General features: G+C 43.2%; 1 protein-coding gene across 4 annotated transcripts in view; it reads left to right on the top strand.

The window, feature by feature from the left end:
• Cep41 (centrosomal protein 41) overlaps positions 1–26,729 on the top strand; it is a 40,648-nt gene extending 13,919 nt beyond the window's left edge. For 3 of the 4 annotated variants that reach the window (XM_021164732.2, XM_085840756.1, XM_021164734.3), the window contains exons 3-11: positions 8,921–8,968; positions 12,847–12,908; positions 13,965–14,034; positions 19,108–19,252; positions 21,238–21,389; positions 21,762–21,829; positions 22,771–22,885; positions 23,488–23,703; positions 24,329–26,729. In XM_021164732.2, the coding sequence (XP_021020391.1) occupies positions 8,921–8,968; positions 12,847–12,908; positions 13,965–14,034; positions 19,108–19,252; positions 21,238–21,389; positions 21,762–21,829; positions 22,771–22,885; positions 23,488–23,703; positions 24,329–24,477 (1,025 nt within the window). In that variant the 3' untranslated portion in view covers positions 24,478–26,729. The remainder of the gene's footprint in view (positions 1–8,920; positions 8,969–12,846; positions 12,909–13,964; positions 14,035–19,107; positions 19,253–21,237; positions 21,390–21,761; positions 21,830–22,770; positions 22,886–23,487; positions 23,704–24,328) is intronic. The other variant, XM_085840755.1, reaches the window with a different exon arrangement.
• Positions 26,730–27,996: the final 1,267 nt, after the last annotated feature.

Raw genomic sequence — 27,996 nt, forward strand, 5'->3', positions numbered from 1 at the left:
TGCACTACAAAATCAGATGTTAAGTACTGCATTAAAAATTAAAATTAATTTCAGATACCATTATTAAGTCAAATTTTGGTTATGGCTTGAATTGAAGAGATAGAAGGGGGTGGCACAAATTCTTATTAGATTTCCATGAGAAAAAACTTATGAAGGTATAGATAAATTAAGATGTCTGGAATAAACCTGGGGTCTTAAATATTTATTTTATTTTACTTTATGTATTGTGGTACAAGAAAAAGAACTGAGAAAAATCACAAAATCCAGTCTGCATCTCTCTGAGTTCTGCTTCTGATGCTGCCCAGATCCCAGTGGATCTACAGTCTTGTGACGGTTGGATTGCTTGTTTCTTTTTCCTTCAGCCTTTGCCTCACAACTCAGTTTTCGGTATCTGAAGGCACCTGAGGGAGGTAAAGGGGAGCTGCCTTTGCTCCCATGGCCTGCCCCTCTCCCCAGGCTTCTTGCAAATCACTGTCTTCATTCGACACTTCCTCACTCGCACAGATGCAAACGTTTGTAGTGGACCAGATGTGCATGTACTACTTCTTTGAAACATTACTGTGCTACGCAGACATTTACTCTTATACATATCCTGGGTGATGGGCAAGTAGAAATATTATTACTGTTTAAGAGGAGAAAATTGTGACCTGGATTTTGTGATTTTTCTCAGTTCTTTTTCTTGTACCACAATACATAAAGTAAAATAAAATAAATATTTAAGACCCCAGGTTTATTCCAGACATCTTAATTTATCTATACCTTCATAAGTTTTTTCTCATGGAAATCTAATAAGAATTTGTGCCACCCCCTTCTATCTCTTCAATTCAAGCCATAACCAAAATTTGACTTAATAATGGTATCTGAAATTAATTTTAATTTTTAATGCAGTACTTAACATCTGATTTTGTAGTGCATATTAAATGTTGGAACCTTTTTATATCCCGAGAGTTTTTAAATGCTTTTTGTTAATTAAGCTTTTTATTTTGAGATAATTGTGGGTTCATATGCGCTTGTAAGAAATGAAATGGAAATTCCACACACCCTTTACCCAGTGTCTCTGAACCTGCACTGTTGCCATGGTGATGACAGCATCAGTAGGTACAGCCAAGCTGTGCGGGGAGCATCGCATTGCCATGCCCGCCGAGGCCGCCACGTGCCCTTTAGGAGCCCTGCCCACGCGTCACTCCATCCCTCTGTGAACCTCACAACTGCAGATTTCCAGTCTCTCATTCTGTCTTCTTCCAAGTGCTACATGTATGGAGCTGCATGGAACACAGCCTTCCACTTCTCCATCTCTTTCCCTGCTCTCTGTACATGTATATCGCTGAGGAGCAAACACAGAGCCTTAAACATGCTAGGCTATTGCTCTACCGCAGAGCCACGCTCAGCCTGGGTGGGCTGTTTTCACAGGGCCAAACTTTGTGGAGCTCAAGTGTTGTTGTATAAGGGAAGCTTGTTCCTTTGTTACTGGCTGGTATTCCCTGGTATGGCTATACTTGATTTAATCACTTACTGGTTGAAGGATATTAACACTGTTTCCAATTGGGGATAGTTTTTTTTTTTTTTTTTTTTTTTTTTTTTTTTTTTTTTTTAAATGTGGTGTAGGTATTGATTTACAGATTTTTGTGTGAGCAGGTCTTAGTTTTTTGTTTTTTGTTTTCTGGAATAAATGCCTAGAGCCACAGTTGCTGGGTCATATTGTAGTTTGGTTTGATTCAATTTGATTTTTAGTTTGTTATTTCTCTTTTTGAGACAAAGTCTCAAGTAGCTCAGACTGGCCTCATAGTCCTTCTAGAGCTCAGGCTGGCCTTGAATTCCTGATCTTCCCGCCTCCCCTTCCAGTTTTAAGAAACTGTCAAACTGTTTCCCAGAGTGGCTACAGCAGCAGGAGATGAGTGATGACAGCCTGCACACCTTCACCTGCAGTTGGCATCTGACATCACACTCTTAGTTTTACCCATCCTGATGAGGCTTCTCAGAAGCATAGCATCACCCTGTCACGCCTGCCCAGGAGCTCAGCAGGAGTGTCTGTGCACCTGCTTGTTTTCTGTCATCTTTGCTGAAAGCCCTGCTGCCTGGATTACTTGCATTGTTAGCATTGACTTTCCAGTTCCGTATGTAGTCTAGACACCCAGCCTTGCGGGTGGCATGGTTTGCAGGTATCCTTTCTCCGTCTGTAACTTGTCCTTTCCTCTTTCCATCTTTGAAGAAGGAAAGCTTTTCATCTTGATGAGGTCCGTTTTTATCTGTTTTCTCTTCATAATCATAATCCCATCGTCTACTTTAAGAACTTTTGGCCTAAACTACATCCCAGACACCTTTTTTTTCCCCTGAAAGTCTTTAGGTTTTATGTTTAAGTTCGAGATACATTTTGAACTGCTTTTATGTAAAGTCAGCTGATTTAGATGAAGACTGGCTTTCTAATTTAGGGGTGTCCTCCTGCACTGACACTTTCATCTTTGTCAACAGTCAGGAGATATGTATGTGGGTTTATTTCCTGGTCTCTGTGTTGTCCCTTTGATCTATATATGTAGCCTCTTTCTAATACCACACAGTCTTGATGAATGTAGCCTCACAGCAAACTGGATACCTGGGGTGGGTTAGCCTCATTATTCTCATTCCATTCTTCTTTGCAAAATTCTCTTAACTATTCCCTTGCCTTTCCATATACATTTTAGAGTAATTTTATTCACATTTATAAAAGGGCTGATTTTTTTTATACAAATTATTTATCAGTTTGGAGAGAATTACCATTTTAACTATGCTGAGAACTATTGGCCTGTTTTCTGTTTCTGGGGACTTGCCTATTCTGAGCACTGTATAGTGTAGTGCATTCCAGGCATACTCATGCCACAGCATAAGTCAGCTCCCCATTCCTTTCCGTTGCCAAATAATGTCCTTTTAAATGGGTATTCCACACTTTTTGGACATGGTGTGTTTTAAAAGCATCAGTATATGCAAGTTCTTGTGTACATGTGTTTCTAGTTCTCTTGTGTATATATTGAGGAGTTGAATTACTGGTCATATGATACTTCCTTTTTTCTGAAGACATGCCAAATTTTTCTAATCAAGCCATACCACTTTACCGTGCCATCAGCAGGGTGGGAGGGGTGTGTCCTCTCCACACCCTCACCAGTGCTTGGCCCATCGTCTTGGTTAAGACTGCCACGATGGAGTATCTTACTGGATTTAACTTGTGTGCTGCTGATGACTAACGATGGTGAATACCATTTTGTGTGCTTACTGGCACTTGTATATTTCCTATGGAGAGATGTCTATTCAGATGATTTGCTCATTTTTAAAAGTGGTTATTTTTCCACATTGTAAGTTCTTTTGTTTATTCTGGATACTAGACTCTTAACAGAAATATGATTTTCAGATGTATGCTCCCATGCTGTGGGTTGTCTGGGGTTTTTGTGGGACTTAACTAAAGGGGTAAATTACATCTACCCATCTTCCCTAGAAGCAAAAGTCTCTCAAACTAGTTCTATAATAGCTTTTGGAAGGGCCAAAATATGCCTTATTGCTTCAAGCCCCCAAATATTTTATAGTCAGTATGGGAACAAAATCCTGCCCTAGCATTTGATTTGGTGTGTGTTTCACATTTAGCCATCAATCAGCTTTAGGGAGAGATCTCTAGTGTTCGAGTTTTCAAATATTTTTGTGTGCGGAACTTGTGGGTTATATGGACAGCCTGCCAGCCTTTGGGGGCTCTCGGGCACAGCAGCCCTGAAAACTTTATTTTGCCCAAAGGTTAGCATTGCCATAGGTAAAAGTGTTGAGGAGTCCTCCTTAAGAAAACACTAAGAGGAACCTGAGAGCCTGTGCTGCAGGGAGAAGGTCTCACCTTGGCACGTTTTTAAGCTCTGCAGCCAGAGACATGGAAATGGGCAGAATGAATGAGCAGTTCTCATCTCTAGGCTAAGTGGGTGAGCCTTTAATCCTTTCTTATGAAATAGTGATTAATTTAGAATCATTCATGCACACACAAAATCAAGAATTCTGTGGCATGTCTTGTATTCTTGAAAGGCTGCTCCCTTCCTTTTGGAAGAGGCTCTTTTGTCTCTGTCCTCCTGAACCCACTTCTCACAGAAACCTGTGCCCTGGTAGCGCTGTTGTCGACGTCTCAAAATTACACTGAGCTTCCAGCACTGCTTTGTGTCATAGGTGCCTAGGTGGATCTCCTCAGGCCCTCCAGACTGTGCCTGGGGCTGGCCTCTGAGGCTCCCTTGCGGGCATTTTGTCCTGTCCCAGCTCTATGTTCTGCAGCCACAGACTGCACTGAGCGTATGCTCCAACCCTGCTCGTCTTGGCTCATTGCAGAGCCGTCGCCCTGTGCTGTTTTCAATCTTAGGCATGTCTGCAGCTCTAAAATCCCGCAGCCCTCCTCCACTGGTCTCCGTAGCGTGGTTTTCACTTTTGTGGGTGCCACCTTCCTTTTGTTACATCTGCACAACTAATCCTTCCCTTTTCTCTTCATTAGTCTCTACTTTTCCTGAATATTCGCTAATAGTTTTGATCTTAGGCACTCAAGCTCATTACAGGCTGCACACGCTTCATTTTTATTTGGTATTTGATTTGTCTCTTTCGTCAAAGGAATGAATGTATGTGAAAGGCTTTTACAAACCAGAAAGCTGTAGACCCACATATAACTCCCCTGGGTTAACAAAGGCTCACTGTGCCCCTTTTCACGCTTCCTGCTCCTTCTGAGCCAAAAGAACTTCTCCATAGAGGAGGGAAATATTGAGGAAAAAAAATGAAGCCGTGGAGCTGTCTCTTAGCAACTGAATTCCTGCCTTATAAATCTCACCCTCTCTAGATTACTGCTGCTCACAAGCATTTGCTTTTGTTACATGCTCAGTACAAATAACATTATTAAATTATAGGACCCCAGTGGGGAAAACCTCAAAGCCCTGAGTCGCTCGGTGGATGATTGTGCTCCGGCTTTGCATAGGCTACTGATGGACTTGTTTCTTTCTCTTGATTCAAACTGGGGAGCTCTTGTTAGACATCCTTCATTGCAACTTCAGTGGTAAACAAGGCAGAAACCAAATACCACCTTAGGCATTTCTAGGCTACCTGAGTCGGTGGCTCATACGTGTACCCTGTAATATAATTGTGTATCAATCAAGTTGTACCTCATCATTTAAAGAAAGTCAGAAAATTGGGTGTGTGAAACACAAGCCAAATCCGGATGGGATCATTTACATTATAAAATAACTTACCCTAAGGAATTTTAAGACAGCAGAGTTTTGTAGTCTGTTCTACCCAGCCAAGGTTTTTTAGTGTCTCCTACGCTAGAACACAGGCGTGAAGCCTGTGAGTGTGCTTATGGATGTGCACAGATAAATAGCCTTGGGCTCTCTGTTGAAGAAGGTAGATAAGGCAGTCCAGACAGTGATAAATGCTTGCTGCAGGAATGCGGGGAGGGAAAAGCTACTTCCTGGTGGATAAGCCAGTGTAGGGCCATTAGAAAATGAAGGTTAGCCGAGCTCAAGGAAAGCCATTAAGACTGTGCTGGAAAAGCCGGCAAGCCGCTGGCACCCTCCCCACTCGAGCTAGGAGCTCCGTTCAGTGTTGGGCATTGGACAGCTGCTGAGCTTTTAGTTTCCTTTGTTTGGCTTTTTAATTAGTCTTATTTAGGAAAATTTGGCAATAATACTTGATTTTTTAAAGTCTTAAAAGATTAGTTCTCTGATAGCTTTTCAGGCTCCTCTGGTATAAAAGACATGTTTGTAAATAAATGACCTATGAAGTTCCTCTGTTTCCAGTAATTTTGTTGCAATTAGATGTAGTAAGAGAAAGCACTTACTTAACACACTACTAGCAAACTGGTGATAAAGTGCCACTGTTCATACTTACTGGGTCATTACAGGGCCTGGGGACAGTCCTCAGTGTCTCCTCTCTCCAACTGAAGCCCTGTGGAAACCCTCCGCTGTCTTCTCCATACCTGGAGAGGAGCGAAAGGCTGGAAAGAAAAGAGCCTTTGTTACTTTGTTACTACCTCTTTTAGATTTGTTCATAATTTCCCCAGGTATTTGTGAAATACAAGAGGTTTTTTATTTCCTGCCTTTTTCCTTCAGTAGGAAAAAGAAATGATGGGGGCGTGGGGGAGCCCTTGCTTCTGAGCGTCCCAGGGGGGGGGGGTCTGCTGATATAGGATGCAGTGCAGTGCAACCCACAGGAAGTGTTGACAGTGAAGAAATTAACTTTCAGGAACAGGCACATAGCTGAATGGTAGAGCATTCACTTAGTACATATATGGCCATGGGTTCAATCCCCAGCACTGTAGAATTTTAAAAAACATACACATATAAAAATAAAGTTCAGATAGTTTGTTAGTAGAAACAGTATTAGTTGTAACTACAGTATTTTAATAAAAGATAAAATCAATGAGGCTGGCTGTTGTTTTCCATTCCTCAGGGAGTTTGTAGCATCAGATGGTCCTGTGATCAAAGAAGGAACACTTCCCACAGTTATAATGTTTTTAAAACCACAGGAGAACCGTGGCCATAGCTTAAGGTAGAGTTCTTTCCTTGCATGCAGGATGCCTGGGGTTCAGTCTTCACTAATAGTTACAATAAAACGCCAGTAGAAGAGCCAGGTGGGTCTATGAACCATACAAGAAACCAGGAGGTTGGGAACACTAATCCTTGAATAATTGCTAAGTTGCTGCATTGCTGGGCAAATTGATGAGGCTTTTTTTTTTCTCCAAGCTTTCTTCCTAGATTGCCTAAAGCTCCCCCAAACCTAAAGACACGGCCACTTCAACCACACACGGTGAAGGAGACAGGAAGAGCCCGTCAGTAGGGTGCTTGTGTCAAGTGTGTTAAGGATAAGACTGTAAGACGCAGAACAGCAAACTAATTGGCTTTTTGTTCAGAACCTCATTGTGTTGACTGGCAAGTCCACACTTGAGTTCAGAGCTGCGGCAGGAAGACGGGTGGGGGTCCAGGAAGAGTTGATGGTTTCTGCTGTGGGATTCCTGGGTCAGCTCTCTGGTCAAAAGGCTTATATTAGACATTTAAGGAATATTGGTTTTTTTCTTTTTTTCCCCTTTGTATATCCTCCCCCCCTCAAAAGTAGGAAGAGAGCTTTGATCCAAGAAAGAAAAACCCAAAGCTCCTAAAACAGATTTACTTAGTTTTTGCCTGGTTCTTAGTAGCCTGGGAGCATCTTCTGAAACATACTCAGGCTCTCTCTTGAGAAGGCGTTAGGCCTCCCAAGAAGCCCCAATTGCTTGTGAGCTTCCAGAAAGACACCATCTGAGTTTAGGAGTACACTGCATCCTTACTATCATAATAGAGAGTGTGTCCTAAGATAAAAACAGGCTAAAATAATGATGACAGTAATCATAAACAAAAGCCTAAAATTGTGGATTTTTATTCTGTGATGAATCCATGGTAAATTTTTAATAACAAAGTAAGTATGGTATAATTTCGAAAATACATTTGGGGGTTTAAGACAGGATTTTTTTTTCTCAGTTTCTGACCCAAACATGAAGAAAAATTCAGAATAGTGCTTTGCAGTACGAGTTTATGTCATTTATTAAAAGCATTAAAAACTTTGATCAGAAGTTAGGCTGAGACTCAAGGTTTAAAGAGAGGCAACGCTGTAGAAATGAAAATTATTTTGAGTGTTTTTCATTTACCATATTTAGGTGCAAGATGGAGCTTGCCATGTTAAATCAAATCAAATTGCAGCACATTCAGTTCAAATAATAATAATAATAACAGCTACGGCTTGAAAGCTAGAATTTAATTCATTTGGAAGCCAGAATGATCAGTTTTAAAGCATGAAAATGCTCCAGACCACCTTGGCCAGTGCTGAGTACTGTAGAACCAGACCATAAAACATGAGGGTTGGACGTGCTCCACGGCAGTGGGAACCTCAGCACGCCAAGCCCATGATGAGCGCTAGTGCCCAGATTGTGTGGTCTAGTTCAGGCTGCAGCATCAGCATGAATAGTGAGACACGCCGTGGGGGAAGGGAAGGGGAAGCCACAGAGACAGAGTGGAGTGGAAAGAGTTGCTTGGGCAGCCACAGAGGCAGATTTTACACTTTCAAAGATGATTGCTTCTTTCTTGTCTTCCTCTGTATATCTAACCACAAAAGACTGTGGGGGTAGAAGGAGGAAGAACACCTCTAACTCTAAAAAGGAAACACAAGGGAGTGTGGGCTATAAAGGATCATCTATATTGCCTGAGGCTGAGGAGGTTGAGGAGGTGCACAGCGAAGGGGAGCACTTCATGGGTTCCCTTTCCCTAGCTGCCGCCACCTAACCTGAAAGACTGTAGAACACACACACACACACACGCACACACACACGCACACACACACACACACACACACACACGCACACACACACACGCACGCACACACACGCACACACACACATGCACACACACGCGCGCACACGCACACGCGCACACGCACACACACACACACGCACACACACACACACCACACACACACGCACACACACGCACGCGCACACACACACACTCACACGCGCACACACACACGCACACACACACACACACACACACGCACACACACACACGCACACACACACACACACGCACACACACACACGCACGCACACACACGCACACACGCACATGCACACACACGCGCGCACACGCACACGCGCACACACACACACGCACACGCACACACACACACACGCACACACACACACACACACGCACGCACACACACGCACGCGCACACACACACACTCACACGCGCACACACACACACACACACACACACACACACACGGATCGTTTGCCGGTTCTCCCAAGTTCTCTAGTAACAGGACAGAGGAGCTGACGGGGTGCTTACTCTCAGCCTCATTTCACAATGGTACTCAGTTCCCAACAGTAAAGCATAGCTAAGATTTGCCTTCTCTTTCTAGGTAACAGCATGACCAAATACATTGAGAAGCTAGAAGAGATTAAAAAAAGTGAGTACCGTTATCGATGGCTTTGGAGAAAAGATGGGACTCTGTAGTCATCTATCAGCTGATGTCAGCTGGCCGTTGCTTCTACAGTGGCCATGTGTGGCGGGCTTTGGGGGTCAGGTGAGCCTGGCAGACACCCCTGCGGCTAATCAACTTACACCCTTAAGGGAATCTTAATGTTAGAATGTGGGGACAGCCACAACCCAAGCTTCTGGTTTTGTTGGACTGCGGTCTGTGTGGTCTTTTTATCTGATGCCCAGTCTTCTTATTCAGTCCATACCTGAGTCAGGGTAATAATAGCTCTCTTCATAATGTTTTCATAAATATTCGTAGGTGAGTGTTCATGACCTGACCTTAGTGTTCTCCATTGGCCACCCATTGCAGTCTGCTTTCTTTTAATTAACAACCGTATTTCACGCATATCCCTTTTAGAAGCTAATATTCTGCAGAGATCTCTGACTGGCCTCAGAATGCATTGCCCTCACCAAGAATTGTCATTTTTCAATCTGTGTCCAAAACCAATCAATATAAAATTTAAATCCTGGGGCCAGAATTAAAGAAGATGTAAAGCCTCTGTTTTCTAAGATGGATCTGACTGGTGTGAAGTAGGAGAATCCAGAGCCAGGGTTTTTGGCCTATGACAGGAAGAGGTTGTCTTACCTCAGTTCAGGAGTTGGCTCTGCTAACATGCATCTTCTTGGGAGGGAAATTACAATTCTGAAATACACCAGAAATTATTTTTGATACAGCAGATAATTTTAATTAAAAAATTATGCCCCATTTTAATTGCACAGTGTAAGAGATCCACAGTAGATGCAGCTTGGGGGCAGTTTTCTGCACTCTTTATTTCCCTACACTCAGCTAGAAGATCCGGTTCTACAGAGATTTTAAAATACACATTTAATATTAAATAAGTATATGGTTTCAGGCCCTTCTTATTCACTTTACATGATGTCAGTTATATGTCTTAATTAAAATGCATTACATTTCTGAACTATAAAAGAAAATCCTGTTTACTCACCGACACTGCCCTGCCATTATTCTCGGCGCACGTGAGGCAGGCAGCACCCAGCTGGCCTGCTTCTGTTAGGGGCTTGTGTGCTCCTTCAGCTCCTTTCATCTGAAGCTAGATGTGAGCTCACATGTCCTTACCAGGAGGTTGTCCCATAAGAAATGGCCTGTTGCACTCAGATCAGCTAAACGTTGTTTTAAAACATTTCTTATGAGCACAATGTGGTTTTCGGAGTCTCTGCCTTTAAATGGAGACTGTGTCCTGCAAAGAACCATTCTTGGACTCAAACCCTTGAACAGATTCCATCCCTCCTTCCTCCTGATGCTTTGTGTTCATCCCGACAGAAGAACTTTAGATTCAGGTTTGGCACCTACATTCCCCCTCATTTTCTGTTGCAAGTGTTCTCTAGGGTCTGGAGGGAGGAGAATGCTGCCTTGTTTCTTGACATCCTAGACCCAGCTCTTTGCAGGCCTCACCTCAGATACCACATTGTGAAATCACAAACCTTGTTCTGTTACTCTCTTTGATTTGTCTTCCTCTGTGAGTTCAACTTCCTTTTCTTTGCTAGTAACTCGTTTTGACAGAGCCTTGGAAATGCAGAGTTCTTTGTAATCTGAACATTCTTTGGGCTGTACCTGGAGAAAACGATGCTCTCTGCCATTGACCATTAACAAAGCCCACTCTTGGGGCCTGGTGGTTAAATGACACTAGTTGGACCCAGTGTGAAACATCCTAGATAGTCAGGTCTCTGTCCTTCCAGTAACTCGAGAGAGGCTGACTCAGCCCCTCCACTCACTAGAGAAGCACAACTCGATCGTGTACCTGAGCTGGGGTGATCTGTGTCCTGCAGAGTCTGAGAGGAGCCCAGGAAGCAGAAGCCCCATTCTTAAAGCCGAGTTCTTTCTTGAGAGGACAGACTAACAGAGTTGTCCAAGCCTTCCTTTTTTATAAAATTTAAAACTCCACATAAGGCTTTGACTTGATCTTGTGTCTTCGAGTAACCATGTCTGACAGTCCCATTGACGGCTCTCCTCAGCCAGAACCAGGTACGTGATGCCCAGGCTACATGATGTGGAGGGCTCCAAGGGCTGTGCAGAAGACCGCTGCAGACTATAGCAATGCATGGTATTTACCTTGTATAATCTCTGCTTAGCTAGAGGGGGTTTTAATGCATACTTTTTATACTTACAGATATTTCAAGCTATGTAATGATTCCAAAAGAGTACCAATGGATAGATGTCAAAATCTAAGCTCCTTGAAAGATATTGGCTCTCCCATTTTCTAATTTATTGCTATTTTGATTTACAAAAATGACTTTGGGTGGGCTGGTTGGTAGCAATTTGGAGGAAATATTGTAGCAACTTGCTTGTTCTTTTAAGGACTCTACTCAGCCTGTTGGGATTTGCATCCAGGCACATTTATTAACCATTTTATCCAGCAGAAGCTGCTCTAAGAACTTTCTAGAAATAATAGTCTACTTGCCAAATTGCTCTCTTCAAGACATTTTAAAATAGAGAAGTTTTAATTCCCTGCAAGAAAGAGCCATACTATATTTAACAGATGGCTAGTTTTAAGGTAGTATTATTTCCGGACTCTAATTATTAAAATATTTGGTAAATCAGGCTTAGATTACCCTCCAAAGCAACCATCCGGTTTGTGCTGAGTTTTTGGGGAATTCATGGAACTGATTAGTAACACCAAGTAAATGATCTTAACCACCTTTAACCCTTTCCTTTGTTGCTAGGAGTCCTGGTCTATGAGACAGTCTATGAAGGCCATGGCAATTATCCAGCTAACCTTTAGTAATTCTGAAATAATGACGTGTTCTTTAAGGAGTCCTGGGCACCAGTGTAAAAACCATGAACGGGAGGGAAGGATAAAGGCGGGCAGAGTTCAACAGTGTACGCTTTAAAATTAGCATCATTGTTAGAAATTTTTCAGGAAGTGAGTTTCTGCTGAGAATCTTCAGAGCAGATATTAGAAAGGTGAGGTTGAGTTCTCATGTTTATTCGCTGAGATACGAAGATGTGGTTTTTTCTTTGTTTGAAGACAGGGTCTTGCTGTTAGTTCAGGTTGGTCTTGAACTCAGGATTCTTCTGCCTCTGCCTCCCAGATGCTGGAGTTACGGAATGTTCTACTATACCTGGCTGATACAAAGAGCTGTTGCTATAACAGTAGAAGCACCCTCACTTGAGTTATATTTCAAAACTATAAAGATGATACTGAGCGAATACTGATTGCTTAGATTGGTTTTGATTTGATTTGATTTTCGTTGTGGTAAAAATACAAAACATAATTTACCATCCAGATCATTTTTAAGTGGGCAGTTACTGTAGAAGTGTTGTATGTTCTTGTTGTTGTACTGTGTACCTCCAGAACACACACACATAGACACACACTTGTGATGTTTTAGGTCTCTGGCATAGTTTACAACCACAGGATAAAATGATTGCTCTCTTTGAAGTCAGAGTCAGAACGGCAGGGTATAAATGCCTTAGCAGCTGTTTGGCCTGAGGCAACTCAGCTTCTCCTAGTCTCTGTCATCATTTGTAAAATGTAGACATTTATCCCTTGCTCTGTTCTGCCAAGGATTTGAGGCAGCTCACAAGAATGCACACCACACAATGCGGCCATGCCATGGCGGAGGCAGCTTAGAGGAAGGCAGGCTCCTCAGTCAGCCGAGGCACGGGAGGATGGAGAAAATATCACCTTTCCTCTTCCGAGCACACTGTGAAAACCAAATGATCTGTGTAAAAGCACACTCATAACTTGAAAGTGATACCATATAACTTGATAACTGGAGAAAATGTGTAGCTCAAAGAGAGCAAAGTGAACCCACAAAAATGCATGTTGTATTTTGCTCTTTCAGATTATAGATACAAAAAAGATGAACTTTTCAAGAGACTAAAAGTTACCACTTTTGCCCAGCTGGTAAGTGTCATGGTTTTCCTGTTGGAGAAAAGAGGAGTTTGTGCTGTTCTATGGGAGCATTTCTAGGTATCCCTGGGGTCTTTTTGCAAAGAGTGGTTTCTGATTATTTCACTGTGAGGGAAGAAGTTGGTATGTGTGGGGGTGGTGTTCACAAAAGGATAGTGTGGCATTCCTCTCTTTAAGGGTTGCGTAAAATAAATACATCTGCATTCTATTCTTAGTGACCAGATCTGTGGTTTAGGTTTTATTCACTTTTATTTTATTTACTGATTAAAAAAAAAAAAAAAAGCCAAAAAACAACAACAAAACAAAACAAAAAAACAAGTGCCTCCCCTTGTTCTGTCCCTGAGCGTCTTTCCAAACTGCTCTGCTGTGAGTAATTTCCTTACTTTGGACAAAGCATTTTCTGAAAAATCATTTCTCCCCCCCAAAAAAATAATGGACAGGGTATTCTCTATCACCTCCAACCAAGAGGTTTACCAGTGTGACTCAGTTTGATCTGCAATCCTATGGACAGTGCTTTAAAAATGGACACTGTGCTAAGACATGTCCACAGTTCCTTTTATTTCTCAATTGCACAGGGAAATGTTGACATCATTTTGTGTTGTTATAAGTCAGTATCATGTTGTCAAGAAATATGCTATGTTGTGCTGAACCAGACTCTATAAAGATGAGACTTTAAACTCTCAGCCAAGTTTCTCATCCTAACTGATCCTTTTGGGCTTCTGTGTTGATGTTGACCTAACATTTTTGTTTGTTTGTTTGTTGTGCTGTTCATGTTTAATGTTTTAAATGAGTTTTGCTTTTTGTTGTTGTTATCTTGGGTTTTGTGTGTGTGTGTGTGTGTGTGTGTGTAACACTCATCTGTGGGATAATTACCACCCTGATGGTTAAGAGGCCTGAAATTCAATAAGATTTGCCAGTCTGGACACTGACAGCGTCTTAAAACAAGATGTCTTTGATGTTTGGAGTTTCCCGCTCTTTTGTAAAAGACAGAATCGCCTTTGTTTAGAATAAAATATGCACACATCCACAGGTTTCATTCTTTTCTATCAGGTCATTCAAGTTGCTTCCCTGTCAGATCAAACACTGGAAGTGACAGCTGAGGAGATCCAAAGGCTCGAAGGTAATGGGAACTGAGGACATTGGGAATGGACAGATTGACCACAGCCGGAAGTGCTCAGCCTGTCCATTTATTGTTGTGTTCACAGGGACTTGGGTCACTGATACGTCTGTTTGCAATTAGTCACTCTCAGAGAAATGCTGTCTACTGCCCTAATTATTCTTGTTTCTTTTTTAAGAAATGTTTTCTGACACACAGTTTCACTGTTTTAAATGTTTAAATATATACTTTTTCCCAGCAAATATTTCTAATGTCTTCTGCACACACACACAGGTTACAGAATCCGCGTGGTAAAAAACTAAAAAGCTGAGCAAACATCTCTGCTTCCATGGGATTTGTAGCTGTCCTGTGCACACACAACTATGCACATGTGTCAAGGAGAATGATACAATGCTACAAAATTACCCAGGTTCATTGAAGGAAGGCAGTGACCATTTGTTAAATGTGTATCACTGGGCACTTTGTGTGAATGTTATTGTTTAATACTCTCAGAAACTATCAGGAAAGTGCATTTTATAGATGGGAAGTCCAAGCATCTGAGGTTAAACCCCGGGTGGCATATCTGGTGAGTGGGTGGAGGACACCAATCTAAACATCTCCAGTAGTCACTTTCTCATTGTATCACCAAGGGATTCTGCAGAATTCCTTTGGAAATATGTGAGATACCGTGGGAGTTCTCAGGAAGGATGTTTACCAGTTAGACAGAAACAGGCTTCCTGGAGGCATCTGAACTAGGCCTCAAAGGGGTGCGAGTGATGGGGGCAGGGAGTGAGCAGCCCAGCAAAGCATGGACATGAAAAGCCAATGTGTATGCCGGGAATCTGGTAATCCAGGCTGGCTCTGGTCTTCAGGGACAGTAGATACTGGGTTTGAGATAAGGCCAGGAAGATAAGCAGGCTCCAGATTTCCTTGCTTAAATACCAACTGGAAAATAAAACCTGTCTAGTTGTACACTCTTGAAAGGAATACACAGACTTCGGGTCTTGATTTTATCCTGAAGTACCCTGCAATCAATGTGTGCCTGTTTACTGAAGAGGAATGCGTTTGTTAAGGTTGATGTAGGTCAGGAATTTAACTTCTGATTTCAAGACAAGGTTCTCAGGAAGTCTGAACACTGGTTTTGTGCAACTCAACTGCCATTGCACTGGGCTGGTTTTTGTTAGGGAGGATAAAGAGAATCTGAACACGACGGGAATTTATCTTTGACAGATGCCTCTCACCCAGCAGAGGAATAAGGGCCCATTGTAAGGGAGATAATTGCGTCTCCTCATACAAGCACTCCCAATTTTAACCGGGTTATATAAGCACCTAGATTTGGCCTTTAATTCATTGTTGAGATTGGTGCCCCAGAACATATGGGCACATGCAATTTTCTCTTCCGAGATAAATTTGCAGAGCAAAATAGGCTCTTGTAAAGTCAGATGGCATAATGTGTGAGTAATATTAGTGTTTCTGCAGTGCACCACAGATGATGGTGCAGTCAGACATGCCTGAGAACAGACTGTTCTTGTGTATGGGTTGCTTGCCTCTGAAGAATGCAAGCCTCGCTTTTTACAGTGCTAGTGCTTTTTCCCGACTTAAAAAATATACTTCAGGATGGCAAAAATATATCCGGAAGAAATATGATGATGATGATGATAAATAATACTCGGTGTTGATGTTTGGGTCCCTTTCCTGCATCCCCCACCTCGCCCTGGCCAATGTGTGCTCTCTGTATATAGCTTTACTTTGCTCTCCCTTAACATTTTTTTCATGCATATTTTCCATATCATTAAACAGACTTCAAAAACGGGATTGTACAAGTTGTGTTCTTGTCTATATCTGTTCTTGGGACATACATCTTAATTTAATTATTCTACTGTAGGGTACACCAGGAATTGTTTCTGATTTGTCACTTTGATGACAGAGTGCCACACTGTATATGTGTAAAAAGGCACGTAAGTCTCGTCGCTCCTTGAGAGTGAGTTGCTGCCAACGGTTGAAGGTAACCACTCCCACGCCACCCCCAGTGTGGTCTGCCCTGCGCTCGCTTGCTCATTCCTGTCAGGAGTGAATGGGAACGCCTTGCCACTAACACGGAATAATCATCCCTTAGAAACTGCTCGCTCATGCACTGGATAAAACTGTAGCTAAGTGGATTAATTTCTGCGGTAATGAAATGGAGATGTCTGTATATGTGTATGTATGTGCCACGCACATTCATTTATTGGACCTCTCTCTCTTAAAAATATTTTTATATGTTGTTTCCTATTTTTTTCTAAAACAATGCTCATCTCGTTTTCTTACTGATTTGTGAGCACCCTCAATAATTAATGTCTTGCTACAACAGGATCTGTTATAATACCGTAAATAATGAGAAAAACCTTTGATTATTTGTAACAATTTCCACTAAGAGCAGTATTAAAGATAAAAACTCAATTCTGACGGTCAGGAACAGCCACAAGTGGCACCTCTTTACTGAAGTCTTCCCTGAGACCAGAGTAAAACTGTGTCTGAGACCAAGGAGCTTAGAAGTTCTGAATAGATACTTATGGTGGCCTTAGTCTGAATAGATAGATACTTATAGTGGCCATAGTCTGAATAGATAGATACTTATGGTGGCCATAGTCTGAATAGATACTTATGGTGGCCATAGTCTGAATAGATAGATACTTATGGTGGCCATAGTCTGAATAGATAGATACTTATGGTGGCCATAGTCTGAATAGATAGATACTTATGGTGGCCATAGTTATATTTCCATATGAATGTTTCACTGCTGCAGTTACTGTGAGATCTTTTGGGTTTCTAATCATTGTACAGAAAAGATGTTCTATGTGGTCAGCAGCATTTAAATCATAACCTCGGGTTTATGTGTCCAGTTTCTAGGCATATTATCATATACAAATTCAATTGTAGTCTTCTTAAATAGTTAGGCCTTTTCTATATCTTCTTTAACTGTTTTTGTTAGAATAGAAAATTCCCAAATGTTGTGGCCTCATTTCCCCCTCTACATTCTTAAAGATTATTTGAAGACACAGAGAGCTTTGGTATATGTAAACTGTATCTATTCAAATTTAGTGTATAAAATTTTAACCTGAGAACTTAAGCAATATTCATTAGTGCAGATAAAAATATCAATCCTAACCCCATCACAAACACTTGGTGCGCGCGCGTGTGTGTGTGTGTGTGTGTGTTACTAGGGGTCAAACCCATGGCTATGTGCATATTAAATACACACTCTTCCCCTACCCATAAAAACATATTTTTATATTGAAAAAACCCATTAATTTCCAACCCAGAATTTTACCAAGTGGCTTAAAGTATTTTGTAAATTTCTTTTATGTCTGTTTTAGCAGACAACAGCTGATTCTGATATCTGCTTTTGCCTTCAGTTGGTACAATGTGCTGTTTGGGTTGAAGTCTGTCAAGAAAATCTGGCTCCCACAGACCTGTAGTTAGTCAGGAGACAGAGTATTTCCCAAGCCCTTTCTGTCATTTTATGCTTTCTCAAATACTACACTAAAGCCTGTCAGCTGGTTCATCCTCCCTCGCTATTTCCCTCTGCAGCCCTCTTTTCCTTCCTTCTCCTCCCTTCCCCCTTCCTTCTTTCTTCTTCTCTTCCCACCCTTTCCGTTCCTTTCAGCCCACTTCAAACTCCTATCCTCTTGCAGTACAGGCCTGCGCCATCTCAGCCAGCTGTGTCCTAAGGGTCTGCTATAGTATGGCTTCCGACCCCTTACCCATGGGCCTTTGTGCCCTGTTAAAGTCCTTTGCTGTCTCAGGGGTTCAGTGCTGCTTCTGCCTGTGTGTGGTTTCCTATCTTCTCATTTTTCAGCTGTCATTTTCCTGAGTTATGGAAATCAGAAATGTGTTACTACAGGGGGCAGGGGAGATTTGTCATAGTTCACCTCTGGATGCCAGACACAGATTCCAAAATTCTGGGCTTTGTTCAAAAGTTAGCCACTGACAAGAAATACCACCCATTGTTTTCTTTAAGAGAATGTTCACTCAATTCATCTATGAGACATTGTCTCTAAAATACACAAGTCTAAGGACCCAGATTTTCTTACCAAAAAAAGATGCCTACAGCAAAATAGTTGTCTCAGCCACAGCCTAGCAAGCCTTCTAATACGTATCCCTGACATTGTCATAGTATGTGGGTATCTAGAAAACTACCATCCCGTCTTTCATCACACAGCATATTCCTACTTCAGAGACAGAAGTCTCTCTCTCTCTCTTTTTTTTTGAACCAGGGACTTACTCTGTAACTCAGACTGGCCTGGGACTTGCTGTGTAGCAAGAGCTGGCTTCCAGCTTACATCAGTCCTCCTGTCTCATCCTCTGAAATGCTAAGACTATGGCTGTGAGCCACCACACCCATTCAAGGTGAGATTTAATGAAAATGATTAATCACTGTTTTATGAAGGGACACTTTTTAATATGACTGCCAAATTTATTTACTGTAAGAGCTTGTACAACAGAGAAAAAATATGACTGCTAATAAATGTGGTGCCACTTCCTCAACGCTTACCGGAGTGCTAGAGTTTCCACACTGTCCTCTTTGTACCATTAGAGCAAATATAAATACAGTTTTTTAAAAAAAATGATGGAGTGTAAATTTAGCTCGGCTGGTGGAACCCTTGCCTAGTGAGTTCTGAGCAAGGTTCTGTCCTCAGCTGGAGTGGGGGTGGGGACAGAAAACATCTTAAGAAATAGTTTTCACCTTGGGGAACTCCTGGGGTTTCACTGCATTTTTAGAGCTCCTTGTGTTACAACTTTTAGAATAACTTACTGATAGTGATGTGATTTTTTAAACTTTGTATCAATGGAAATAATAAGTTACTTCAAAATCTGAGATTCCATTTGATTACTGTTTTAATTTTTAAAACTCTATATTTGTTTGTGGTGTGAGTGGGTGGACACGAATGTCACCATGTGCATGTGGAGGTCAGAGGTTAACTCTTGGGAACTGGTTCTCTACTTTTACTGTGTAGATCCCAGAGATGAAGCCCATGTCATCAGGCTTGAAGGCAAGCGCCTTCGCCCGCTGAGCCATCTCACCAGCCCTAAGCATTTCTTCATTGCAAATTTTAGACAATGATTCTGCAACTTCAGAGGCTGATACTGAAATCGCTGCCAAGACAAATGGGAAAGGGAGCCCTGAGGAACAGTCACCCAGCCCTGTCCAGTTCATCAACAGCACGGGAGCAGGGGACTCCAGCCGTTCCACTCTGCAGAGGTACTTGTGTTGGGTCTGTGCATTCACTTGGCATTGTTCTCCTAACTCATCTCAGAGATGTTTACCCCGAGCAGAGCCAGCAGCAATGACATTCCTTGTCTTCATCCCAGACCTAGGCATCCTTTCTACTTAAATGCTGCCTGAGCCTTCTCACTTTGTACTGAGCTCACATGGACGCGGATTAATAGGCAAGGATTAATGTTCACCTCTTGGTTCCCTTCTGCGTGCAGGCGGGCTAATTAGCATCTAACTTTTTCATGTTCTGGGTTTCTGCTCTGAGTATGAGTTTTGTCCTGTCTACTGAAGCGCATATTGTCCTGTCTACAGTAAGAAAGACACAGAGCCACAGAGTCCCCTGGCATGGGACAGGTACAGAGGAAATTGATGGCAGCCACTGGCATTTGTGCTGAAACTGCACATGGCTCATCCTTTGTATTCACAAGGACCTTATTCCGTGCGTTACTTCTCACAAATGTTAACTGTTGGTTATAAGTAAGTGCTGGTCTTCAACACAGTATAGCTCAAAACCATCTTCTGACCTCTGGGGCTTCTGAACATGTGGTGCACATTCTCTCTCCCTCTCCCTCTCCCTCTCCCTCTCCCTCTCCCTCTCCCTCTCCCTCTCCCTCTCCCTCTCCCTCTCCCTCTCCCTCTCCCTCTCCCTCTCCCTCTCCCTCTCCCTCTCCCTCTCCCTCTCCCTCTCCCTCTCCTGCTCCCGCTCCCTCTCTCTCTCTCTCTCTCTCCCTCCCTCCCTCCCTCCATGCCTCCCTCCCTCCCTCTGTCAATATTAACAAAGAAGATATTTAAGCCACCAGTGCTTCCACCAAGAGTGCAGGTTCTTATCAAGTAGGGTCCTCTTCCCATTTGCATCATTGAAATGTGCACTGTGTAGTATGGAGTCACATTGTTTATTGATTTAAATGAAGACAGTGAGGTCCTATGATGGAGAGGAACTAGGCAACACACAGATAACCGGTTCATCAGCGCCTTAGATGTCCGAGAACAATATTATCTTCATACTTCTTTACAGTCATTCTGCTACTTGCCATTTTGTTCACGGCCCCTGGTCTTGTTAGTCCTCTGATGTTCTTGTCACATTTTCTCTATGACATTAAGATGGCAGCTCATGTTTAATGACCTTAGAAACAGAGCTGTCAGCAATGAACTCCCTTATTTTAATCCCAGCTCTTCCACTGTCTCATTATATGAATGCCAATAACTCTAAAAGCCTCTTCAGGCTCCTCATCGCCCTGTGTAAATTGGAAGTAAGTGCAGATAACTATTGAAAATAAGGTTCCGTGTCCACACCGGATAGGTCGTTGTGTAAGTACAGTCACGCGTCACTTAATGATGGGACATTCTGAGGAACATGTCATTGGGTGATTTTTTTTTTTCCATGATGGAGCATCAGAGAGTGTACTTAACTAACTAAAATGACTCCCGTATCACTGCATATCATCTTTGGGAGTGCCACTATAGTCTGTCCACATTTGACCAGATTGTCTTCATATGGTCCAAGACTGTACATGAAACATGTAAAACATTGCTGATACTTTATATTGTGTTTAACATAGAAATCATTTGCATTTCTCTTGTCCTGCAAACCTTATTCTCCGAGCATTTATCCTGCTGGTTTGACTGTCCTCTCTTTCCTTCTCTAAATGTTACCTTTGTTGCTGAGGGCAGCACGTGCCCTATCCTCTGTACCCCCAGTCCTTCAGTGACTTGGCTTCATCCTCTGAGTGAGGAGAAGAGGAGGTACACAGTAACCCCAACTTGGGGTCCAGTAGTGGAACAGCATCTACAGTCCTGCCTTCTGGGCAGAACTGAGGCACTCTGCCCATTTCCTTTTTCTTTGGGGTGCTCTTTGAAAAGACAAGGCTCTCTCATCTTTCCATTCTGAAGACATGCATTTGACCTCTAAACCTCTGACCCCTGATTTGTTTCTGGTGAACTTTTTTTTTTTTTTTTTTTTCTGCTGACAGCGTCATCAGTGGCGTTGGGGAACTGGATGTAGACAAAGGGCTCGTAAAGAAAGAAGAACCCAATGGCAAAGACAAGCCTTATCCGGACTGTCCCTTCCTGCTGCTAGATGTTCGAGACAGAGATTCTTATCAGCAGTGTCACATTGTCGGGGGTAAGAGAGAAGGGGCCCCTGTGTCCCAGAAGCAGAGCCTAGCCTCATTCCAGGAAGTGTAATGCTAGCACGGGGTCAGCAGTCAGAAAAGCCGTGCCAGCTCCATCATGGAAACCCTTGGTGTGAGCACCTCTGTGACCTCTAAGAGTAGCTGACTATGTCTCCCGGGCCCAGGGTACAGTGCAGTGAGCAGTGCCATCGGCCTTCCTCCTCTGTTCATGCAGCCCTTTTTCTTTTCTTTCTTTCATGAAATATTAAGGTGTATTTTGGCTCATGGACTTTGTATTTAGCTCTTAGACCGTAGCCAGCTGGGAAGTGGGGTCAGACTGTAAGAGAGCTCTAGGCTTTCTGATTGTGTTCTTCTCTTTGTAGCTTACAGTTACCCCATTGCAACTCTATCCAGGACAATGAACCCCTATTCAAATGACATTCTTGAATACGTATCCTTTGATGTATTCTAAGGCATTGGATATTACCGAGATTTTAAGACTCAAACTTAGTCAAGACTCAAACTTGACCGTGAGCCACGTTCCTAGTGTGAAAACTGCAAGGGACCTTTGGCACTAACCAGGTCAGCATATTTAGATTTTGGGTTCCTAGCAGCTGCTGAGCCTCCTAACCATTCAGACAGGTCCTTTTAACTCATGCTTTGCTCTGCCAGCTGAGCGTGTATAATCTGTTGAAAACTCTGAGACTATGGTTTCTCTGAAAAGCTTGCCCAAATTAAACTTAAGAAGTAAAGATTTTTCTATTTTCTTTTAAATTTTTTAATTTTTTTCACTCATAAAAATCATACAAGTAGGAAAAATACTGAAAGTGTTAAAAAAAGAAAAAGTAAACTGCCCTGTTATCGGACAATTGAGTGTCAGCTGCTACCACCACACTGAGGTATTTTGTTTTAACTAGTCTCTCTATGTGTGTGTATGATTTGTCTTGAGAAAATTGACGTTTGTGATTTCCCCGTGCTAATGTACACTGTCTGGGAGCCCCAATGTTGACAGTATGTCGTAGCTCTTTGTGAGATCTACTTCGGAAACTGCCCCTTGATTTTGGAAGGTCAGGTGGATCTATTGTACTGTGGTAAGGAAGCCTTCCTTCAATGATGTATTTGACAAAGGAAGTGAAAATGGAGGCTGTAACTTTTCCTTTCCAGTATTGTAAAGGTAAAAGGGTAAAAGGTGTCAAGTATACAACTCATGCTGTCAGCACTTGAGTCCCCGTGGTTCCAGAAGCAGAGCGGCCATGTCTCATGTGGTTTCTGTGACAAGGTAACCGTGGTAAGAATGAGGTCTGTGTCCCTGCACTCTGCAGGCGGAGCCTTGGCTGCTCAGTGTTGTCCTGTAGCATTGCTCTGTTGTTGGAACCTTAACTCATCTCACAGAAAAACGCCCACGGCAAGATCATCATCTTATACGATGAGGACGAGAGGCTGGCCAGCCAGGCGGCCACCACCATGTGTGAGCGCGGGTTTGAAAACCTCTTCATGCTTTCCGGGGGTGAGCAAAGTTGCAGTCTGTCTTACAGGTTGGGTTTCTACACTCAGCTGCCCTGCCAGACCCACACTGCCTCCTCCAATGCTCAGTGCTAGGACCCGAGTGCCAGGCACAGAGAAAGCTTTGCTCTCTGAGGGAACTGAAGCCAAGTGAAATGTTCTCTGCTTCTGTCCGCACGTTGGGTGGGTTTTGTTTTGCAGGGAAATGGAAAGTTCATGTTTTTCACTGTAAGCTTTGTTGATTTGAGGCTTTTATGGTTTTTGAGAAAGGATCTTGCTACATAGCCCAGGCTGGCCTCAAACTCTTAATCTTCCTGCATCAGCATCCTGACTGCTAGGATTAAGGCAGGCACATGTTTTTAATTCCTAAGATAACAGCATCACTGCGGGGTTCTGTAAAAATACTAAAAACTTGAGCAAACAATTTCCTATGGAATTCTCAGCTGAATTCCATTTCTAGTTTATTCGTTGACACAGCAGTAAAGGATGATTTCAAATCTCTAACCTAGTGGTGAAGGGCTAGAAGACACAACACACAGGCCTCTTGCAGCTTTGCTGTGGCCTCACTATGTTAATCCTGCCTTTCCTGGTGTTCTCCTATGATAGGTCTGAAAGTCTTAGCTCAGAAGTTCCCAGAAGGACTGGTCACTGGTTCCCTGCCAGCCTCTTGCCAGCAGGCCCTCCCTTTTGGTTCTGTCCGGAAACGACGTGGCCCCAAAATGCCAGCCCTGCCAGCTGAGAACAAGTGGAGATTTACCCCAGAAGACTTAAAAAAGATAGAATGTTACCTGGAAGAGGACCAGGGACCAGCAGACAACCCTAGTAAGAGGCTCTGACCTTTGTTTGTGTGAAGCTGAGCTGTGCTCCTTTGAATATCCCTCGTCACGTGAAAAATAGTTTTCTATCCATGTTCTTAAAGTGCTTGGGGCTCTGTGCATGACACAGGTACTGGGGGAGGGGCGGCACTGGTATTGGCAAGCACTGAGTGTTGAGAACAAGCATGGGGAGCCTGTGTCTTAGGCAGAGAGGACGCATGAGGTCTGGGCACTCAGGTTCCTTCCTGGGAGACTCCCTCCAGTCTCTGCTTCTGGGTTTGCTTAAAGCCCTGCCCAGAGGCCCTGCCTTGCCTTCCTGTCTTTGCCTTCTGCCCCCTCTTCTCTCTCTCCTCAGTCCCCCCTCAAGAAAGGGGTGAGAGACCAGGTTTGTTGAGGATAAGGAAGGGGAAGAAGATTCTCTCCATCCCCACCCTTGTTCCCAGCACCAAGCTGATCTCAGGGATGAGCAGGAGATCACCCCTGGCCCACAGGGGATGCTGCACCCCGAGGGCGTCACTGGCCTAACAGTGGCCACAGACTCAGCAGCAACATTAGCTTAAAAGTGGTCTTGGCTGACTTCCCCTGGAGACCCGTCTTGCGGCCCTGCTCCCTCTCTCTCTTGCTCCTTTCAGGTCGACTGAACCAGAATAGCTCTGCTGGAAAAGACTCGAAGGTGGCCGCCGGCCGCGGTGGCCAGCACCTGCCCACCAGCTCTCCTGCCGGCCACTCGAGCCCCCGCACGCTCACCAGTGGTCACCTGCAAGGCAAACCCTGGAAGTGAAGGCCTCTGTTGTTTACTCAAATAAACGCCCCCTCCTTTCGGAACCCTCAGCGCTCCCAACTTGGTCCTTTTCAGAACTGCTGTAGAGAAACAGCCATGCTACACGGGCTGGACCAGGCCCACTTGTCCATCTGTAGCTCCACTCCCTTCACTCAGGAAGGAGTCTGACAGATGACCACAAAAACCAGAGGCTTGGCAGGCTCTAGTTGCCCTCCATTGTTTACAGAAGATTCATGTCTTTCGAAATTGACTAGGAAAAAAGAAAGATACTTTCTTTTAAATAAGGTCCAGCCTGTTTGGTCTGTAACCAGTGTTGTTCTGTAAATAATTCAGTCACATCTGCTGGTGTGTTCTTCCCAGCTAGCTTTTTTCATTCACTGTTGATTCATGAAAGATTCTCCAGGTGGGCCTGGCATTGGCCGCTGTCCCCACAGGTGCAGATGAGTTCTTGGTTTCTGCAGCCCACAGTCCTCACACTGAGTCTTAGCTCGCTCTGCAGGCTGCAGGCTCTGCTGGGCATTTGAAGCTGAGGGGTGGTCTGTGAGCATGGGTGCATCTTGCTGGTTTAGCAGAGAGGCTCTATGCAAAATGATCCTCTCCTTAAATGGTTTCCTGGGACCACAAAGATGTGTGTTCAGCTTTCCTCACCAGAAGGAGGGCCCAGTACAGGGAGGCCCCAGCAACCTGCTGGTCTGTGCTGAGAGCCTTGGAAGGCCACCACAGCTGTCCCCTTCATAATGAGCCTTATATCAATTAAAATTTCCCATTGCCTGATGTGAGTCCAGCTTTGTTAGAGGGATAGAAATCACAGTCACTTGAAAGCATCAGCTTCACGCGGACAAGGGGACACACAGGTGAGGGGGACTCAGGAGTCCTTTGTCGGGGCTGACAACCCCTTAAGCCCTTGCTTAAAAATACAGTATTAGTCTAATTGAGTAATTAGTGCAATTTCCTGCTTGCTTTTCATTCTCAGACTGAGCTGTGATTAGGAGGCTGTGATTATAGATTCTGGTTTTGGCCAGAATTTTGAATCGGCATTAATTGAATTGCTAGATGACTGACATCCATTCTATTTAATTGGGGGAACAAAAGACCTCAGGTAAGGATGAGGCCCATGAAGTCAGAGGGAAGGACGAGCCTTGTTAATTTTTATGGTCTGTGATCGTAGCTGTGATAAGGGACTAAAGAATAAATTGTGCTCTTTGTCATGGCAACCAGCTTCTGAAAAGCCAGCTGAAAATTGCCTACCCTTAGGTGGTTACTGCTGCTGGGTGAGAGTTGCCTTAGCAGTACTATTTTCTCACCACTTTAGGAAAACAAGGAAAAGGCAAAGGCACACAGTATTTCTAGCAGGGTGGCTGTGTTTGTAAGAGAAATAAACGTAATAAATATCTCATGGAGACATATGGAAAAATAACTCAGTCATCCTCGCCCCGCCCGCTTCAGAGTGTGTTTATTCTTCTCCACTTGATTTCCAGAGTGCAACATTTTCCAATGCTTTAGAAATCAAACAAACCAGGGACATTGTTCAGATGTCAGGCCGTGCCCAAATTTCCACAAGATTCAAGAATCGTGTATAAAATTCAGCCAACGTACACATAGCTTTAATGAGGAGCCTGTCGTGTTTCCCCGTAAATTTATTGCCTGAGAGCTTGGTTCGGCCTTTTGCTAATGCCAACATGCACTGGCTTTTTATTTTCTTTACAGCATAGATCAAAAAATGCAAATTTTTCCACACTCAACTTTCCCCTAGCATGGACAAGATTTTCAGTCATCTCTGACACGTATACATTTTTAATGAAAATACCTTTCCTCGGTGACAGAGTTCTGGTTTGCCAGTTTAACATCAGCCAGGCAGGAGGTAGACCGCTACACCCAATTCTGTTTTGGAAGTCTCTGTCTGTTCCTGTTCTGCATTCCCGCCAATGGATGTTAGTGTTAGAAATGACTGTATATACGTACAGAGACTGTTTCTGCAAAGCTGTTAGAATTGCTGTGTATTTACTGGCGTGGTCTAGCAGGCTGAATGTATTTCCATGTGTTTCTCCATAGCTCTTTGCCCTGTTGGCAAGAGTCTCAAACTTCCAAGAGAGCTGACCCCTTCTGCACTCAGTGTTCCTCTCCAACACTGTTGCTTCCTAACGTTCCACTTTACCAGTTTCTTCATTAGATTATTTGACATGTATTATTTAAATGATCAGTGATACTTTGTGCAATTATGAATGTTGAAGATTAAAGAACGTAGTTACTAATTTGTCGTTTGCTATTAATGTGCTGAAACCTGCCAACTTCTCTCTTCCTTTCTGTCAGAATGATTTGGGGGAGCCCCGGGAGACTAGAGTGATTTGAAAATGTACCTCTTTTTACTGCATTTCCCAGAAAGGCGTATGTTCTTTGCATCAGTGAATCTGGAAATCATTCCAGTTTAGAGCAAGAGACCATAGCTTTCTAGTCGGGAGACCCGTGCTTTTCCTGGAACCCAGGCAAGGCCGGATTGCTACCTTGGCTGACTATCTCATGGCTTTTGTGTCGGTTGTGTTGGGGACTAGCTTGCCCCCTTGTCTTGAGCCTTGTGCGCTCTGTGATATCCTTAGGCCAGTGTCTCCTTAATAAAATGTTTATCTCCCCAAGGGGTATGTGTTTAAGAAAGGGAAGCCATTTAAGGGGGCACAGGCTATTTAAGAGGTCAGGCAGGAAGGAAGCCAGGAGACAAAGGAGGGAAGATAGAAGAGAGGCAGGAAGTGGCGGGAGAGAGGAAGGAAAAAGCTACAGTGTTCATTCAAAAAGCGGGGTGGGGGGACATCCTGGGCTGTAACCTCAGGCTGGCTCTATTGAAAATCCGTGGAATGAGTAAATAGCCTAGGAGTGATTTTCTTTTTTCCTTCTCTGTGGTGGGAAGCCAGAGCCAGCAGTCATATTGGACTTGGTGTAAGCAGGAATTAGAATAAATAATGTCCGCAGGTTGCTCAGAGACTTTTTCCTGTGGTGCTATTTAAATTCTACAGAACTTAAGACATTAAGCTACTCATACGCAAGCAGAAAAGAACCAAACCCCCCTTCTCTTGCTCCCTTGTGGAATATACGCTGTCAGGGTCCTGGTCTGGGAGAAATATGCCAGTGATTTTTCCTTGTTGGTTTTTGTTCTCGCCAGGTTGTTTATTGTCTACAGAGTCTGTCTTTTATGTTGTCTGACATATTTGGGAACATAACCAATTTCAGTCTGCCTGCACATAAATCCATGACTACCTCTTCTTGTTCAACCCTGAAGATACTCAGTCATTAAGAATATTTAACAAACTGTTGAATGTCTTTAATGTGCATTTTTGTTCTTCATAGTTCTTTCAAGATCTAAGCCCCATAATACTTCTCTCTCCAAAACAAAATTAGGACCATGTGGATTATAATTCATCAACCAAATTATGTGAGCATGTTGAATACTTATATCAATTCAATTATTTTTGTTAACAAGTATATTTTTCATGTAAAACGTGATAAAACAAGGCCCAGTGTGCATCCCAG

This window comes from Mus caroli, unplaced genomic scaffold (genome assembly GCF_978045245.1).
Source record: "Mus caroli unplaced genomic scaffold, Mus_caroli_1 scaffold_7, whole genome shotgun sequence".
Lineage (NCBI taxonomy): Eukaryota > Metazoa > Chordata > Mammalia > Rodentia > Muridae > Mus > Mus caroli.